Below are 17,658 nucleotides of genomic sequence, written 5' to 3' on the forward strand. Positions count from 1 at the left end.
TTGTAAATAGTGGTTTTTAAATGTTAATTTCCATTTATTAGTTTCTAGCATGTAGAAATAAAATTGAACTTTGCATATTGACCTTGTACCTTACCTTGTTATTCTCACAACTTTTTCTATTCCTGGGGGCGTTTAACATGTCTGATGTCTTCTGCAGTTTTATTTTTTGCACTATGTATGCTTTTTACTTCTCTTACCTTATTTCACAGGCTAGGCTGATACAATTCTGAAAAAAAATGATAAAAGCAGATTTGTTTCCCAAATCTTGTGGGGAGGGAGGCAGAGTGGTGAGGGGCAACGAACATGTGATGTTTGTTACAGGTTTTTCCATAGATACCTTTTTATCAGGTTAAGGAAGTTCTCTTCTAGTTTGCTGAGAGTTTTAATCATGAATGGATGTTAAATTGTATATTTTTCTGCATCTATTGAGTTGAACATGTTCCTCCCCCATTGTATTGTTAATATGGTAAATACTGATTTTTAAAATTCTTGTAATTGATTCTTTAAAAAAAACTCAACTGTGGTAAAATACACACAATAGGAAATTTACCATCTTAACCATCTTTACTACGGTTTGGTATTGTTAAGCATATTCATAGCTGTGTAACCATCTCCAGTTTTTCATCTTGTGAAACTGAAACTCTATGCCCATTAAACAGTAACTTCCCATTTCCCCCTCCCTGCTACTAATTGTTTTTATTTTACAAATGTTTGTGACAAATTGGAAATAAGTGGTCCTTTACTACAGAAAGTTTTAAAAGCAATGTTCTAAAACTGTCAGTTTATTATTAGTAAAAAGCATTTTAAACACATATTTGGCTTGCAAATTAAACTCTAAAGCTGTACACACACAAAACTGCAGTCCTGGGAGAACAAATACACCTCACTAGCGTCCTGGCTGATATCGCTTCAAACTAGATACAATTACACTTTGTATTTTTAAAGCAATTTATTTCTAACCGTAAGTTTCTATTTAAGCATGTCAATCAAAGTTTCATCATTGCTTCACCATAAAGGCAGGCATGAATCACTCTTTCCTAACCCCTTCCATCCATTCTTCTATATTCTGATTCTGGCTGAAGCAATCTGCTGATAGCCAACATGAACAGGTGATTTTTTGTTTGTTTAAAAAAAAAAAAGCTTTACAAAAGGTTTACAATTTAGCAATCATCAGCTTGCCTTCTGACAGCTACTCAGTCTTACCACTTCATCTGTTACTATTCTAAAACAATTTGGCTTTGTAGATGGAATTTCATTTTCTTAAAGAGGTTAACCTACTAAATTTAGTTCAGTGAAGTATGTTCTTCGCAAATTGACAGCTTTTAAGTTAAAAAGTGCATGGGAATCATATGTACAATGTATAAGTGGACTGTCAGATTACTATCCAACAAAATATCCTGGGGATTTAAGATTTTGTTTTCAGGAAAAAAAAACTTTAAGCAACACAGAAACATACTGTATAATAGTTTTATTTTTCTCATTTTACTATTTTTACATTTTATGCACAAATATTTTTTATCTGCGTAAAAATAGAAAATAACTGTTTTATGTAAAATTACAAAAAAAATTAAAACCACAAAGAAATACATAATTGTTATTATGACAGTATAAGTGTCGTTGTCGTTATTTAAAGAGTAAAAATGTATGCAAAAGTCCTCCTCCCATTTACAAAAGATTGAGAATTTTTTTTTCCTGGCAGCAAGTGAAATATTGAAGTATCAATATTTTTACACCCTTTAGATCTGAAGACATTAAGTTAGTCACAGGTTTGTTTTGCAATTATTAATTTTAAAACATTTTTGTGCTATTTCAAGGATACTAGTTCTTTCTTAAAGGCAGTAGCATAAAAGGAATATGGAAAACAGCAGACCTTGCAAAAATATTTGGTGGTACAATTCTTTTTGTATCATACTTGAGTATCACCATTAATCAGGGGAGAAAACACCTAAACAATTTTTCCTAATTAAATGACATAGACTGATACAAAAATAAATGTGATCAGTCAATTTATCTGAAGATCGACCACGCAAAGCAATTCTGCCTAATTGGTTTTTCTGATGCCAACACAAATATTTAGACTTTAGGCTAGCGAGATATGTATGAAAGTTGGCTCAATAAAAACTTCACATGGAAAACAAGTTTTAAAACAAAAAGGAACATTTCTTTTACTTAAATTCTTGTACTTCTAAGGTACAAATGATGACCAATAATTTTATCTTCCTTTGAATATACTGTAAATTGTATGAAAAATTCATTTATAAAAACAAAGCAAAGAATGAATAGCATGAATTTTATTTTCTTTCACAATATGTTATCTTTTAATAGAAGAAGAAAAACTACCTGGCTTTCTGATAACTGTAAGTAAAACAAATATTTTACATATAATTTAAGGCAAAGTAATGAGTTTCTTGAATCAACTGGAGAAATTAGCCATATTACTTTACCTATGTCATGCATAAATGATGGTAAGAAGAAAAAAAAAAGCATCTGATCATGTATGAGAACTGTCTCTGTTCAAATTATGAGAAATAAAATGAAAATTGCTAAAGGGAGAAAATGAATAAAATATGATTTTAAAAAAACCATATGGGAATTGCATAGATGAGAAAAGAATTTTCATTCTAGGGATCTAAAACTAATGTTTCTAGCTTTAAAAACATACACACACATATGTAATTGAGACATGTCTGTCATCTTGGCTAAAATTTTAATATGTCTCCCCAAAAGCATTTTAAATATGAAAGCCAAGATTCTTAAGCTCTTGATGATATACCAGAATGGTATACTTTATTATTTTTTTTAAAACTACAAGCAACTTGTCAACTCCCTAGGCCGTAAGAGGATGGTGCAAAACCTTTCTAGCTGTCTATTTGTTATCTGACACTAGAGCTTCTGTATATTATTTCATATTGTTATTTTACTCAGACATTCTTACAACCACAGTGCCCAAATTGTACTAATAATTTGTTCATATATTCTCTTTCAAAAAAGTAATAATGGACATACAAATTTTACTCTGCTCAGGTATCAGCTGCAGAAAGGACTTAATAATATAAATGAATTAAGAGAACATGTTGTAGTAAAATTATGCGTTAAGATTACCAGAGAAAGAGATTACCTCTCTCTCCTCTCTTCCTTGTCCTTAAGATCCCTGCCTCTTATGATTCATTCCAAACCACTACCAGAATTGCTAACAATGCCATCTTGCCTGTATTAACATGCCTTTTTCTCCTAGTTAAGTTAAAAGCATTAACTGAGCTCTTAAGAAGTTTTTTAAGGGGACAGATTTAAAGAAAACAATGAAGGAGAAGGTGCATAAATATTTGAGAATCAACCTTCTCAAATCTGTAAGAGGATTAATAGCTATCTTGCCAGTCTCATATAATAATTTGTGCTTAATACCTTAAACAACAAAAACAGAAAATAAAGAAAAAGACATTTCTAGCCATTTAGTGTTAGTTTATGTAAGGAATGTCATATATGCAGGAATTATTTAATTTGAATCTTAAAATGAATAATCTTCTGTATATCTTTATGCCTTCATATATGTTTATAAAATCAACTGAATATATAGATATATGTATACACATATATAATATGGAAAAGGAAAAAAAAGTGGAAAAGTTATCTTAAAGAGAAGACTGCCTATAACAGAGGTCGAATTTTCTTTTTAAAACTATTTGCAAGTAATTTACTAATGCCTTGAAAGGTAAAGTACTGCTGACTAATTTAAAGTCTTCATTTTATCAGAAACACAGGAATATAAGCTGCTTTGCATAATAAACTGGCACTACAGGGTAATTTTAAAAAAAAGGAAGCCATAACAAACCAAACCAAACCTTTACTTTTGGGTTGAGGTATACCTTTTCAGTTTTTTAAATCTCTGACGGGAAAAACAGAGATCATTTTATAATTTTTGTAACAGCTGGTTTATTAGAATTAAATTCCTCTCTCAAAATAATTTAAATTCTTGGTCTGACATGAATAATCTGTACAGAAAATCCTTACAATTGGCTTGAGTTAATAAGCCAGATTTAAACCTGGATCTCCTCCTTCAGCACTGTTCTTTTTGCCAGTCAACTTCTTACTGTCCTTTGCTTGCAAATATATAAATAACCTGATACTCTTAGTTTAGTAATTTATTAATATAAATTTATTTGATATGAACATTTTAGCTCTGCTTGATTAGATGAAACAGGCACACATGCTTTAGCTGAGAAATTCCATTTTCTGGTTCTATGTAAAGCAACATCTAAAGCAGCAGAGAGGGGAAACAGTTATATTTTCAAAAATAGTTAAGCCAGACTGTTTCCTGGAGATACTTCATTTATTTTTCATTTTCAGATACTACTGGCTATTTTTGGTAGGGCTACACATTAATACTGACCAGTTTAGCTTTCCTGACTGTTAACAAACTATTCCACAATGAACCTGCCTTCACGCTGCAGACATTGTGGAGATCCTTTAACATACACATATTCTAAAATATATGCTCAAAGTAAAAAGATCCAAATTCACAAGAGTATGAAATATTTATAAAAAAATCATGCATCAGACTGTACAGTCTAGAAATAAAAGAAGATTCAAATTCGGTAATAAAGGTAAGAGCTATACTTGCTCTAAACATTTTAAGAAAGACTTTGGAGTCCCAGAATGTCCTGGGGCTCAATTATCCTTTTCCGTTTGCAGAGAAGCAGTGGCCAGAGCTACTGCTGTGACTGGCTGGGCAATTCCATGGAGCTGCATCTTTGCAAGTTTCTTCTGTTCACATTCTGTGACCAAACGGTTCAACTCTGCTGCACTGTATCCAATAAGAGTCTTCAAGTCACAGACAAACTTGTACACAAATCTCTTGCCTTGAACTTTACAAATCATGTCCCCATCATAATAATACCTTTAAAAAGAGAAAAATTAGAGACTTCATAAAAAATAAATGAGACTTAGAATAATTTACAGACTATTCCATAAGCAGAAGCCTAGTAGAGTACTGCATCCACCACAATAGCAATTAATACTGAAGTTATATAGAATATTTAATGCTACTATCAAATGAAACACATCCAAACATCATTTACTATTTCAATGCTCAGTACTCCAAAACTCTATAAACTTTCAAAACGTATTTTCAACAATTAGGATAAAACATTGATTTAAAAGTAATTATTAAACAAAACAAAAAACCTTTAGAGCAGTAGAAGAGCCTAAGAACAAGAGCTTTGGAGTCAGAGCCGAGATTCAAAACCTAACATTTCTGGACCACAGGAGTCATATTTTCTCAAAGCTTCTATTCCTCATTTATAAAGTGAGGTGAACAGTGCTTACACCCTCATATCACTGTTGAGGATTAGAGGGATAATCTTTGTAAAGTGCTTAGTATACAATGACTGGCACATAGCCCTCTACAAAATAGAAGCTATGTTAATAAAAATCGATAATATGAAAGAACGAATATATTCCACTTCTTTTCTGTCTTGTAAAGAATCCTATATGATGAAGTCATGTCTTCATCTTTATTATTTCACTATGTAAATGCTTTCCAAATTTCAGATAAATTATCCAAGCCCAACAGGGAGCTTTAAGTCTAAGGAAAAGGTCTAAACGAAATAGAGGATACAGAAAAACAGGAAAAGGGCATTGTAAAGAGACAATATTTCTAAATGTACACAAGCAGAGTTCCAGCAGTCATTCTAGAAATCTGGTTTACTGCTGCATTCTATAGAGATGCAAACGGAGTTGGATTTATGTTTCCTTTGGAAAACAGACTTTATTTAAACAAACACTATGTACTGCTAATTCCAACAACAGGAAAAAAAGGCAAGTCAAGCTCTTTCCAGGACTGGCAGAATGCAAAGCCCTTATTTTAAAATTGCACTGCCCACTGACAAACGGCTACTACAAAAGAAACAACTATTTGCAAAAGTACCGCTGATATAAACTATCACATTTAGCAGGATAAAAGTCACTTGGCTTAATCAAGAGTCTATTAATGAAAGGACTGACCTATATACAGGAAACTCTCATCTTTCCCTAATTCCAGAATAGTTAAAGGAAAATAGTTATGTTTGATTTCCCAGTAAGAGATATAACACATTGCGCAGTCTTGTAGTTTCCATTTATGTCAGTTACATTAGTATAGAATTTGGATCTCAGCTCACAAACCAACAATTCCTTGCCATCCAGTTAAGAATGCTGTAGGCGTTTCAATTGCTTTAAAACATTTCTACGTTAATATATAAGACTATACGTGGGGAAAAAAGGAAAATGGAAAAGGTTTTATAATTCTAGGAGGAAAATATATTCTATGATTATGCCAGTTCTAGGAGTTGGCATTATATTTCTTGGTAAGAGGTGATAAAAAAGAATATACACACATAAATTTGAATTTTACTGAATACTTCCTTTGATCTAGCACATGCATCACACAACTGTATACAGTAGCACTTATTCCACTTGTTCCCTCCCTAAAATGAAGAAAGTAGAAAGATACACAATACCTGTATTTCACGGATATGATTTCTTTTCTTCCCTTTTTTTGAACTTGTATTTTTAAAAAACTTTTTAATTGCAAATATATCACACAAAAGGACACAGAAGTGAACAGTTCAGTGACTTATTACAAAGTGAACATTCATTCCCCTGTTAAGTATCACTCAAGAAACAACACTGTCAGCATCTAGAATCCCCTTTATGTCCCCTCCCAATCATTCCCCAAATCCTGGCTCTAAAAGGTAAACACAAGCCTGCACCATGACAGTAATTTCATTGCTTTTTCTTTATATTTTTATCTCCCAAACATGCAACCCTAAATACTGCAATTTAATTTTCCTGTTTTTTGAACTTTACTGAATAAATGTAATCATACAGAATTTGGTCTTTTGGGTCTGGATTCTGTCACTGAACATTATGTTTGTGAGGTTCACTGGTCTTCGTTTGTAGCAGGAGCTCAGTTTTCGAGAATGCAAGGTATTCTTGTATGAATATACCATAAATGATTTCTTCTCTACTGTTGATAGATATCTGGTTGTTTCTGGGATTTGGATGTTACAAATAATCTGCTATGAACATGTGTATGGGCATACAAGTACACTTCTGTTTGATATATATCGAACAGTTGCTTAGGGGAGCAACTGTTACAATTTGCATTCCTATCAAAAGGGTAGAAGCATTCCCATTGCTCCATATCCTCAACAGCACTTAGTTCTGGCAATCTTTTAAATTGTAGCCACTCTAGGGGGTGTGTTGTACCATTTAATTATGGTTTTCAATTGCATTACTCTGAATACTAATGAGGCTGTATACCTTTGCATATATTCATTGGCCATTTGGATAATCTCTAGCCTGAGGTGTCTATTCAAGTCTCTTGCCCATTAAAAAACTGATTCGTAAGAATTGGTTAGATATTCTACATACTTCTGTAAGACATGTGTGGCTCTCTTAATAAGGCTTTCAACGACCAAAAGTTCCTAATTTAAATATAGTCCAATTTATTGATCTTTCCCTTTATAATCAGTCCTTTTGATTCTGCATAAATGTCTCCCTACCACCACAAGTTATGAAAGTATTTCTACATCCTTTTCTATTTTACTTTTGACAGGTAGAGCTACAAGCTACATGCAATTGATTTTTGACAGGTAGAGCTACAAGCTACATGGAATTGATTTTTGGTACGGCGTAAGGAAGAGGTCAACTTTTACTTTTCTCCCAAGACGGATAGTAAATTATCCCCGCACTGATGATTGAAAAGATGATCGTTTCCTCATATGTTTTCTCCCCACTGCCATTTCTTTAAATCAAATGCTTATGTATTCCTGGTTCTATTTTGGCTCCCTATTCTACTGTATGGCCTATTTGTCTTGAGCAAATAGCATAACTGTCTTATTACTGTAACTTTAGAGTCAGTCTCAATATCCTGTGGGACAAGTCTTTCCACTTTGCTAATCTTCAGGTGTCCTGACCACTGACTACCATGGTACTTTATAGTCCCATGTAAATTTTACAATTATCTTTTCAAATTCTATGAAAAAACTTAGTTTGATTTGAAAAATCAAAATTACCGCTGTAATTTTGAGGGGTCTTGTATGTATACAATCTGCATCAACTCTCAAAAATGGCAGCTTTAGTTCTGATTATACACAAAGAATCTTTAGACAGTTGGCAATGTGTTTGAGACTGAATGATAAATGATAAGCATATTGAAAACTAAACATTTTAGTTATGAACTCTGAGAAACAACAGGTCATTCAGGAAAAGAAGAAGAATAACGGTCAACTATGTAATAATAGTTACATGGCCATAATACTCTAACAATGATACTCGCTGAACCAAAATTTCTATATAATCATATTGGGATATTGAGATGAGGGGATAGAAAGGGGAAGGGGGAGTGTGTGTGTGAGCTAAATTATAATCTTTCAGTGTGAAAATGGCCAAGTGAAACAAGAAGCAGTAAAGGCATGCTATTTAGAAAAACTTGTAAATTGCAGAACTACTATACTATATTCAATCCCCCCAAAAATCAGACATAATTCTGTGATATTCTTATATATCCTCCTTCTCAGATACTTAAATGTACCTGCTGAATTTCTATCACTGTAGTAGGCATAATTTGATAGTAATTTCTGTCGGAAAACTTTATACTACTTACGGAGTTTGTATCAATGTAAAGATTGGATATCCAGATTTAGGCAGATTGTATAGAAAACGGGTCAATATTTTGCATGTAATTGTAAAAACAGAGGACAGTTTCTGCTTACTCATTAAAAATTAACAATTCACCTATGCAAATAATAAAAATCTCAAAATCAAACTTTTTTTGACAGTATTATATGCTTTCAAATCAGATAAAAACAATCTTAGAGTAATTTTGTAAAAAAAACCGTACCTCAAAATTAAGATCTTTTTAAAAAGGTTTTTTAATTTGTAAAGAAAACATGAACAAGTTTTTAATATCATTACGTAACAATGCTTACATCTAGAAGCAGCAGCTATTTTTTAGAAAGGCATGATAACAGAAAAAACAGTAATAAAGGCTTACCTTAATGCACGACTGAGTTTCTCATAGTTCATTGTAGGCTTATTTTTACGCTGTCCCCATTTTTGTGCAACCAGTTCAGGCTGATTTAGCTTAAATTCACCTTCATCACCAACCCAAGAAATACAGTCTCGAGCATCCTTATCAGTAAGAAGTTCTAGCAAAAACTGCCATAGTTGGATTTGGCCATTGTTTCCTAAATTGATAAGAGGAACAAAGCATTGGCTATAGTGTTATAGATTAGCCCAAGGCAAAGGCAACAAACTGGTTCTTTGGTTCAAATCTCAGCCATGGCAAAAACAATTTTTGTTTTTCTAGAAATGCTGTCTAAATACTACCAGAGCAATAGTCCAAATTCACATTTTTCATACAGTGAAATAAAACAAAATATACCTAATTAGATAGATATATTTTACAAATACAAGAAAATACAAAAATACCTGTTCTGTTCCCAGGTGAGCTTCTATCTTCTCCTGAAATCCTCGGTGCTCTTTGCACTTTGGCTGCCTTCGCACTACTATTTATAACTTTAATGGTAGTAGGTGTAGCAGATTGCACTGATGCTGGAATAATTTGCACAGCTGCAAAGACAAGGGGAAAAAAAAATTACTGAAAGACATTATCAGTTTAACTAATGCCCTATGAATTACCCCAAGAAAGTACTTCACTACAAAAAGCCTCAAGCCACAATTTCAAACAAAATAACAAAAAAGGTCAGATGGTACAGTATAATGCTTGCATTACAGTTTGTGCATCTTAGTAAGAGCTAGTATTCTTGTTTGGAAATAACTCAGTGATGCACACACATTAGACAGAGTATTTTAACATGTTTGTTTTTAAAACATTTGTTCATAAAAACAGTTTGTCAAATATTGTAGAAAATGTGGACAAATAAGAATTCATACCACCACTTTGAGACTCTGGCAGTATCTGGAGTAAGGTTGAAAGGATTTTAGAAACCCTATGACATGAACATCTCACACATGTTCTTACAAATATTCACTCAATGATGTTCACAGCATTTAAAAAATACTATACAGCAATGAAAATGAATGAAACAGCTACAAGTATCAACATGGGTAATTTTCAAATGATAAAGTTATAAAAGAATATGTACAATGTATTTTACAGAAAATGCTTAAACATGTGCAAAACAATGCTATACAGTGTTTATGGTTACATAGGTGGTAAAAATATAAAATAGTAATAAACATAAAATTCAAGATAGTCAATTCTCTGGTAAGAGAGAGGAAAATGAAATCTACAACAGGTAAACTTGGTATATAAAATTTTATTTCTTATATGTACACAGGTGTTACACTTTTTGTGTATCTCAGATTCTTCATTAAAAATTTTAGCCGGTTGGGATGATCTTGTGACGTGTGTGTTCGTATCTCAGGTAAAACATGGCTAAAAGCTATGGTGTAAGGGGAAAAGAAAGATGTCCGCTGAAAAGGGAAAAAAATAATGCCCCAAAGAGCTCAGCAGGCTTAAAAGGATTCTCAAACTAGACAGTAATGTTTTAATGAAAAATGTTTAAGAGATAGCAACTGTGGTGTACCGAAACCCAAACATGCTAAGAGAAAATGCAATGTGAGGTAAAAGTTGGAAAATATGACATGAAAATGGAGACTGATACTAAGAGAAACAAAAAGACTCTTCTAGACCAGCATGCATAGTACCCAATATGGATGAACCAAAGGTAAAGAATAAAGCTGAATGCAAAGTGAGAGAAAAGAAAAAGGGGAAAAGCCAAACAAAAGTAGTGAAGGCGGCGAAGGGTTTGGCCTGGTAGACTCTTAAAACCTTGGAAAATGCCACATGGGACTGATGATCAATTAGAATGTATACAAATGTATACTTTTGATTGCAACTCTCACCAAATGAAAACTATTCATTTTCCTATTTTAACTTGCCTTTTTTCTTCATTTCAAACCCAGTGTAACTCCTCAAGTTTGTTTTGGACACTTGAATATTTTCTTTGCTGTATCCAAGCTATACTGATATTTTAATTGGATGCCACCCAATATCCAGTTATTATCAGGCATGAAAGTTCTGTCAGGTATGAATGTGGTTAGAATTGTGCTTACAACTTGGTAATTAACAGTCAGTAAAGATGAAACAAATGATGTCCTAACAAATTTTAGTGAACCCAGATACAAAGCAAGCTGTTATGTTAATCGCATCATTTAAAAACACGACATGAGTGGATCTTATAAAGTACTTGTGTTGAGCTCTCATTCCACAGAACAAAAGATATTTCGTGTGTGGGGAAAAAATTTTTTTAAATAATTTTCCTTTTTACTACCTTGCAGTATCAAATAAACATTTCTTCAATAAAAGGGCAAATATAGATACGAATACTCACGTTGATCAATTGTAACTATTTCATTCATCTGTTGTTCTTGACTTGCCAATACATCTGAAAAAAAACACAATTTAAAAAAATTTAAAACCAAAAACCCCAATCCAATCAAACCCAACTTAATAAACATGATTCTTTTAAAAAAGAACTCCACAATTAAAACCAAAACACTGAACTGAAACTTACTGGCATAAAAACATTAAAAATATTTGATAGTCACTTTAAAAGGAAAAGATACCTTTAAGAGAAGTAACACAGGGAAAAGCTCCAATGTCTTTTAGTGTTCAGTAAAGTTCTGCAGAGAACTATGGTTTTCTAAATGTAAATATTTGTATCAAAATCTGTATAAAACCATGTAAAAATATGGAAATCTTCAAGATCATATCAAAGATAAAATATACACCAAAATGAAATTATTTAGATATGGATCTCCACCAAAAAGGCCTCCTTCACATTATCTGTTGTAACATCCGCTTTTGACTAAAGCTGCTTAAGCTTTTTAATGCTTCTACTTAAAGATAGCAAATTTTCAATACAATTGTAGCGGTCCTAAATGTCTCAATTAAAGTAAATAATTTCACATCTAAAAATATAGCTCCCCAAATAAAAATATTATAAAAGGTCCTAAGATAAGCCTTTACAGAACCATTCATTACTTATCTGTTGCTATTACCCACTTAAATGTTATTCTTTACCTCTCAAAGAACTGCACATCCCAGTCTCTTATTACTTCAGCCTACTTCGTGCCGATCATAAATTGCATGCCTCTCTCTTAAAAATGAAACTATACCCTCCAGCAATCATTCTGGGTACTGAGGCCTGGGCTCCCAAGAAGACTCTGCTAAGGGTGCCTTGCCAGGACCCAGTTCCAGACACGCAGAGCTGGAAAAGGTTGGGAAAGTAAAAACAGGTCTGAATCCTACCAGATGGGAGCTTTGAGGGTCTGAAGACTGAGGACTTAAAACAATTATATGGGACTGGCTTCAGACAGATCTGGATTCAGTTCTCAGCTCTTACTGACTGTATGACTTTGGTAAAATTACCAACCTCTTTCAACATTAACTTCCTCATGTTTAAATTAGACACCTATACTTATCGCCTCATGAGGTTATTGTGAGGATTAAAGAAACATGTTAAGAAGCACAGTGCACAAAACAATTACTTTTCAGTCAACTGACAACCTCACGTTTTATCCAGACTCCTAGTTCTGAGCATTCTCCTCCAGAACTGTGTCTCTCTTGAAAAAAAAAAAAAACAAAAAAAAACGTACCTTATGTTTGTAGTAAATTTTCCTCAGAATTTTATAAAAGTTCCTCAAAGAGGAACCGTTTCATTTGAAGACAAAAGGAATTAGCCTCAAAAGAGGCAAACGAAAGCGTCACCATCCCACAGCACAGGTATAATCAACTTGTAAAATCACCTTCTACGTCCTAATTCTCAGATTGGAGTTTGCTTTGTTTCCTGGAAGCTCTCAAGACAGAAGGCAGACCACAGGGGTAAAAAAAAAGCTTTTGAAAGACTGGTCCAAGACCAATCTCTTCAGAGTACAGGCACCCTGAATATCATATTCCTCCCTGAAACTCCCAAATCCTTGCTAGGCATAAAGGAAGCAGTCTTGAGAGGCAAAGCCCTGGGGGATATGGAGCCATTTTATGAAGAAACATTACACTACAGGAATAAAACAATTATTTTTCCTAAAGAAAACCCTCAGCAAACTGAGAACTTCCTATGCCTTTGGTGACAGAAGACAGAGATTCACACCGAGAAGGACATCATGGAACTGGTAGTACTGGAACATTTCCTAATTATCTCCCATGTATAGTAGGACGTGGATGAAGTTTCAGCAGAGCGGGGACTGCAGGCAGGTGGCTGCTCAGGTGAATAATCTAATACAAATATCTGAAGAAGGAGCTCTACCTCTTCAGTACTGCCGCTTCTTGAGAGATCACTGAGGATGGATAATAGAGGCTGGGTTCTGTCCCAGAATCAGTGCCTTTCACAGAGAGGCTGCAGACTTCTCTCTACAGAAGGGACCAGATTACTGCATTGTGCTCAAAAAACCCTGTTCTGAGAAGTGAGACTTGTGAATTCTAGAAAGTCTGTTAGAAATACCCTTACACATCATCCTGCCCATCTCTCAATTCTGAACTGAGCACTACATTTCCAAGTCAGACAGGAATTCCCTGCCCAGGCTAAGTGAAGAACCATGGCTGGATCACCAAGAAATTCTGTGAGACGCTCATCTAGGCTGTGGGACTTTGTTGCTTTAAAAGACAAAGCAACGGTTCCAGAGCAGAGCTTTTCTGAGGAAGACTCATTCAACTGCATGGAAATGCAAAGATATACAAGACACCTTTGACTTCTGTTCTAGGAAAAACCTGTGAATGAACTTTAAAGTTTGAGATGCAATAAGAGAAGCAGAAAGAGACAGCCACAACGAAGAGCTGACCTGGGAGAGACTGGAAAAAACGTGGATTTGGGAAAAATGAAACTATCATCTATGCACTATCCTTGTTGTGTTCTTGAGATTTCTTACAAGAAAGTGTTTCAATAAACATGACTCACATGTTTCACAATTCAGAATTTACCTTATTCATTTCAAAACCTCTGCAGGGAAGGAAATCTGTGAAACCAAGGACAAAGCTTCAACCAAGACATTCAACTTATTTATCTAGTAAGAACAGACACTGGAAATAAATGCTGCAAATACAATGAATATACTAAGTCTTTTAGTATCATAGATACTTAAAAAACAAATCCGAGCGAATCTTTACAAGAATAAAATTATAAACAATGAGGAAATGCCTCTCTCCAGAGCTCACTTCTTATTCACCAGCAGAGAAAGCACTTTCAATTCCTGACCTCAAGTGATCCACCCGCCCCAGACTCCCAAAGTGCTGGGGTGACAGGAGTGAGCCACTGCACCCGGCCAGAGAAAGCACCTTGAGTGAAAACTGCAAGCATTGAATTAAGGTGGAAAATCCCTCCACCAGAGCTCTTCCGTTATTGGGTATATAATAGAACAAAATGCTATCAGTAACATTTTCATCCATAACTGATACAAAAGCAAAGTCAGAGTTTGTTGTATTCATGTGTTCTGAAAAATATGTGGGTCCGGCTAGCATTTCTGATATGCAAAACTGTCAAGGAATGGGTTGCTTGATTCAGTGTCTTAACAGTCACTGAAATATAAGATGGATTAATATTCAAGCAAAAATAATTTATATTTGTGCCTTGTTTTCTTGGACAGCCAAGTAGTTTCCAAATTTCTCTCTCTGTTTTTTTTCCAACTGAGACTCTTGCTCTGTCACCCATGCTGGAGTGTCGTGGCGCGCTCTCAGCTCACTGCAACCTCTGCCTTTCAGGTTCAGGCTATCCTCTCGCCTCAACCTCCCAAGTAGGTGGGACTACAGGCACACAGCAACTTGCCCAGCTATTTTTCTGTATTTTTAGTGGAGATAGGGTTTCACCATGTTGGCCAGGCTGGTCTTGAACTTCTAACCTCAAGTGATCTGCCTGTCTCATCTTCCAAAGTGCTGGTCCAATTTCTTTATATGGTCACTGAATCATATTAATGTCTGAGGCCTTGTAAGTTGTAAGTGGAAAAACTTATAACCGGTGGCTTCCAATTCAAAAAGGTGGTTGCATACACTTCCTTCCCTCTTAAGACTCTATTCAGTTAATTGTAAAGACTTGAACAAAGATTTAATCTCATCAATAATGAAGAGAATGGGAAGGAAGCCACCTGCAAACAAATGATCTCTTCAGTTTCTAGATGAGCAGTAAATGTAAGAGCTGATCAAACAGAAGGCAACAAATAGAATATATGAAGAGGGCCAAGTGTAGGGCACAGCACCTGATTTAAGAACTTGGATTCTAATGTTAGCCTGGGCTTGTATCCTGGCTCTGCCACTTCCTAGCTGTGACTTTGTGGGGCTCTCAAAGCCTCACTTTCCTATCTAAAAAATAAGCAAAGTAATGATTTGTGGTATTACTATAGGAATTAAATGAGATAACATATAGAGCTTTCAGCATAGCATTATACAGTAAATAAATGTTAATTATTACTGCTTATTACTTATCATTATCAATAAACAAGATGAAAACAAAGTTGTAAGGAAATAAAATTCAGCTTAAATTACAATGTAAAGAAATAACTGTAATTTCATACATTTTCGGAGAAGTTCCAGATGACTCCAGAGAATTTCTCCCCGAGGCACCCGCTGAAAAAAATCTTCTTGGTTGAGACTACATAATTCTCTCCCCGAAATGTTGAGTGTGGTGAGGTCTATATCGGTCATGCTGAATTCCTTCATTACCCAAACCACCCAATGCAGGACTTGGTCTGTGGACCACTGTATGGGATCTAGAAAGAAAAATATTAACTTTAGCCTAGTTCCATTTTAGATACTGTGTAAATTTACAGTTAACTTGTTAATACACACACATACACACAGATGTTTTCTTTCCCTAAGTATGTGAGGTAAACTTATTATATGAAGCAAAAAACAAAAACAAAAATTTATGCTGTAATTTTCTCCTCAGCTCCTTTTCAATTTTGTAATCTAAATTTCTGATGGAGTCACTTGGTTCAACCTCAGTTGGAACTGTATCAAGAAAAACAAAATGCAAAATTGCTCTCCAGTGGGTCAAATGAAAGAATAAAATATGAGATTATTCTGTAGAGAATAAAGTAAATTATCCAAGTTTAAAAAAATTTGCAGTTGCATTGAAAAAAAAATCAAAAGGGGATTCTCTATTCTCCAAAATATGAACCATATCCTTTTTCCTCCCTTTTCCTTCCTGTAAAAAGCTGGCTGCTCCTGCATTTACCCTTATGATGCATTTCCAATAAATAAACATGGTAACTGCCTGTTTTACTCAGCTGTCCCCTCACAACACACTAAGAAATACAATAAATGTGTCCTATAAAAACCATTATATCTTTAGAACCTAACAGTGCCTTGCTCATACACTTGTTTAATCTTAAAGAGTATATCCAAATAATTTCCTTTTCCCTATGATTTTTTACTAATTGAATTCATAAATAAAAAAATATGGCCAATATCTATAACTATTACATTGCTGTATCACCTGCACCTAACAGAACATTCTATCTGTGTAAGTTTAATACATATTAGCTAAATTGGTTTTGGTTCTGGTACTCCCGCTTCAAGAAGATGATTTATTCAAATAATATTGCTTATATACCCAATAAATAAATGCTATTCAATAAGAAAAGTAGAAAAAAAATAACATTTAGGTATTGAGGGCAAATTATAGTGAAAATAAATCAAACATAAGAATTTTATAAAAGTTATTCAAAAAGGCAAAGTGCTATTGAAACTGAAACTATTCCATTTGAGACTAAAGGAACAGAGGTGCCCTAGCTTCAAAGAATACAGGATTAATAGCCATAGAATATATATTTTTAAATTTTTCCACAAAGAAGTTAAGGGAGGATTCTAGGAAGATGATGGCAAAGTTTTTTAATTTTTCTGAATGTACACATAAACATTAAAAACGTGACTAGAGGACAAAACCAAAAACCCACAAACATTTACATAAAACCAGGTGACAAGATATCTTCATGGACTTCAAGATACAAGAGAGTAAAGACAAAGCAGTAAGGGTTATAAGACCTCCATGGTCTTAGCTTGTGTGCAGGAGAAAGCAAAGGGAAGCAAGAGAAATGTGACCCACTCTGATCACAGGAAAGCCTGAGCACAGCCAAGAAGCATGCATTGAAAGTACAACAGGACAAGCTGAAAGCAACGCTAAAAAGCAGTTTTGCCCAATCCAATAGCCGCAGTCTGTGTTAAGATTTAAAGTGCTGAAGCAATGTAGCACCTGGGTGTTTTTCAAACTGAGCCAAGAACCACTTCCAGGAGAATGGCCCACAATAAGGAGAAACTGGCAGAGTAGAATTAGAAGTGAGCAGCAGAGGGACGCCAAGGAAAAGGAAAGAGAAGGAGAAGGCCCAGGTAAAAGTCAACAAGAACTGAAAAAGAAAGTTCTCTTATCTGTGAATACTATACTAATGGAAAACAACAGAAGCAGAGTTAAATTAGAAAAGCTATCCTGAATCACACCTCTTTTAAAAGAAAAAGAAAGATAATTTTACATAAAAATTTAAGAATAAAAAAAACTCAGGGAAAAATATAATTTGTCTGATTTGTTTTCTCAAGTATCAGGACTTCTAGTTTAACATAACTAATTGGCCATCCATGTTCTGCCTCTTTTCTCTCAGACTCTAGTGAAA

The 17,658-nt window shown here is 34.2% G+C and overlaps 1 protein-coding gene and 1 pseudogene across 5 annotated transcripts in view; one reads left to right on the top strand and one right to left on the bottom strand.

Annotated features, from left to right (window-relative positions):
* Positions 1 to 1,453: 1,453 nt before the first annotated feature.
* Positions 1,454 to 17,658, bottom strand: part of GABPA (GA binding protein transcription factor subunit alpha) — a 37,841-nt gene continuing 21,636 nt past the window's right edge. For all 5 annotated transcript variants that reach the window (XM_005548894.4, XM_015446943.4, XM_065541466.2 and 2 more), the window contains 5 exons: positions 15,568 to 15,762; positions 11,400 to 11,453; positions 9,472 to 9,612; positions 9,035 to 9,227; positions 1,454 to 4,894 (listed from right to left, as the gene is read on the bottom strand). In XM_005548894.4, coding sequence (XP_005548951.2) covers positions 4,666 to 4,894; positions 9,035 to 9,227; positions 9,472 to 9,612; positions 11,400 to 11,453; positions 15,568 to 15,762 — 812 coding nt within the window. In that variant the 3' untranslated portion in view covers positions 1,454 to 4,665. The remainder of the gene's footprint in view (positions 4,895 to 9,034; positions 9,228 to 9,471; positions 9,613 to 11,399; positions 11,454 to 15,567; positions 15,763 to 17,658) is intronic.
* Positions 10,473 to 10,826, top strand: LOC107129082 (protein LLP homolog pseudogene; annotated as a pseudogene).

This window comes from Macaca fascicularis, chromosome 3, assembly GCF_037993035.2.
Source record: "Macaca fascicularis isolate 582-1 chromosome 3, T2T-MFA8v1.1".
Taxonomy (NCBI): Eukaryota; Metazoa; Chordata; class Mammalia; order Primates; family Cercopithecidae; genus Macaca; species Macaca fascicularis.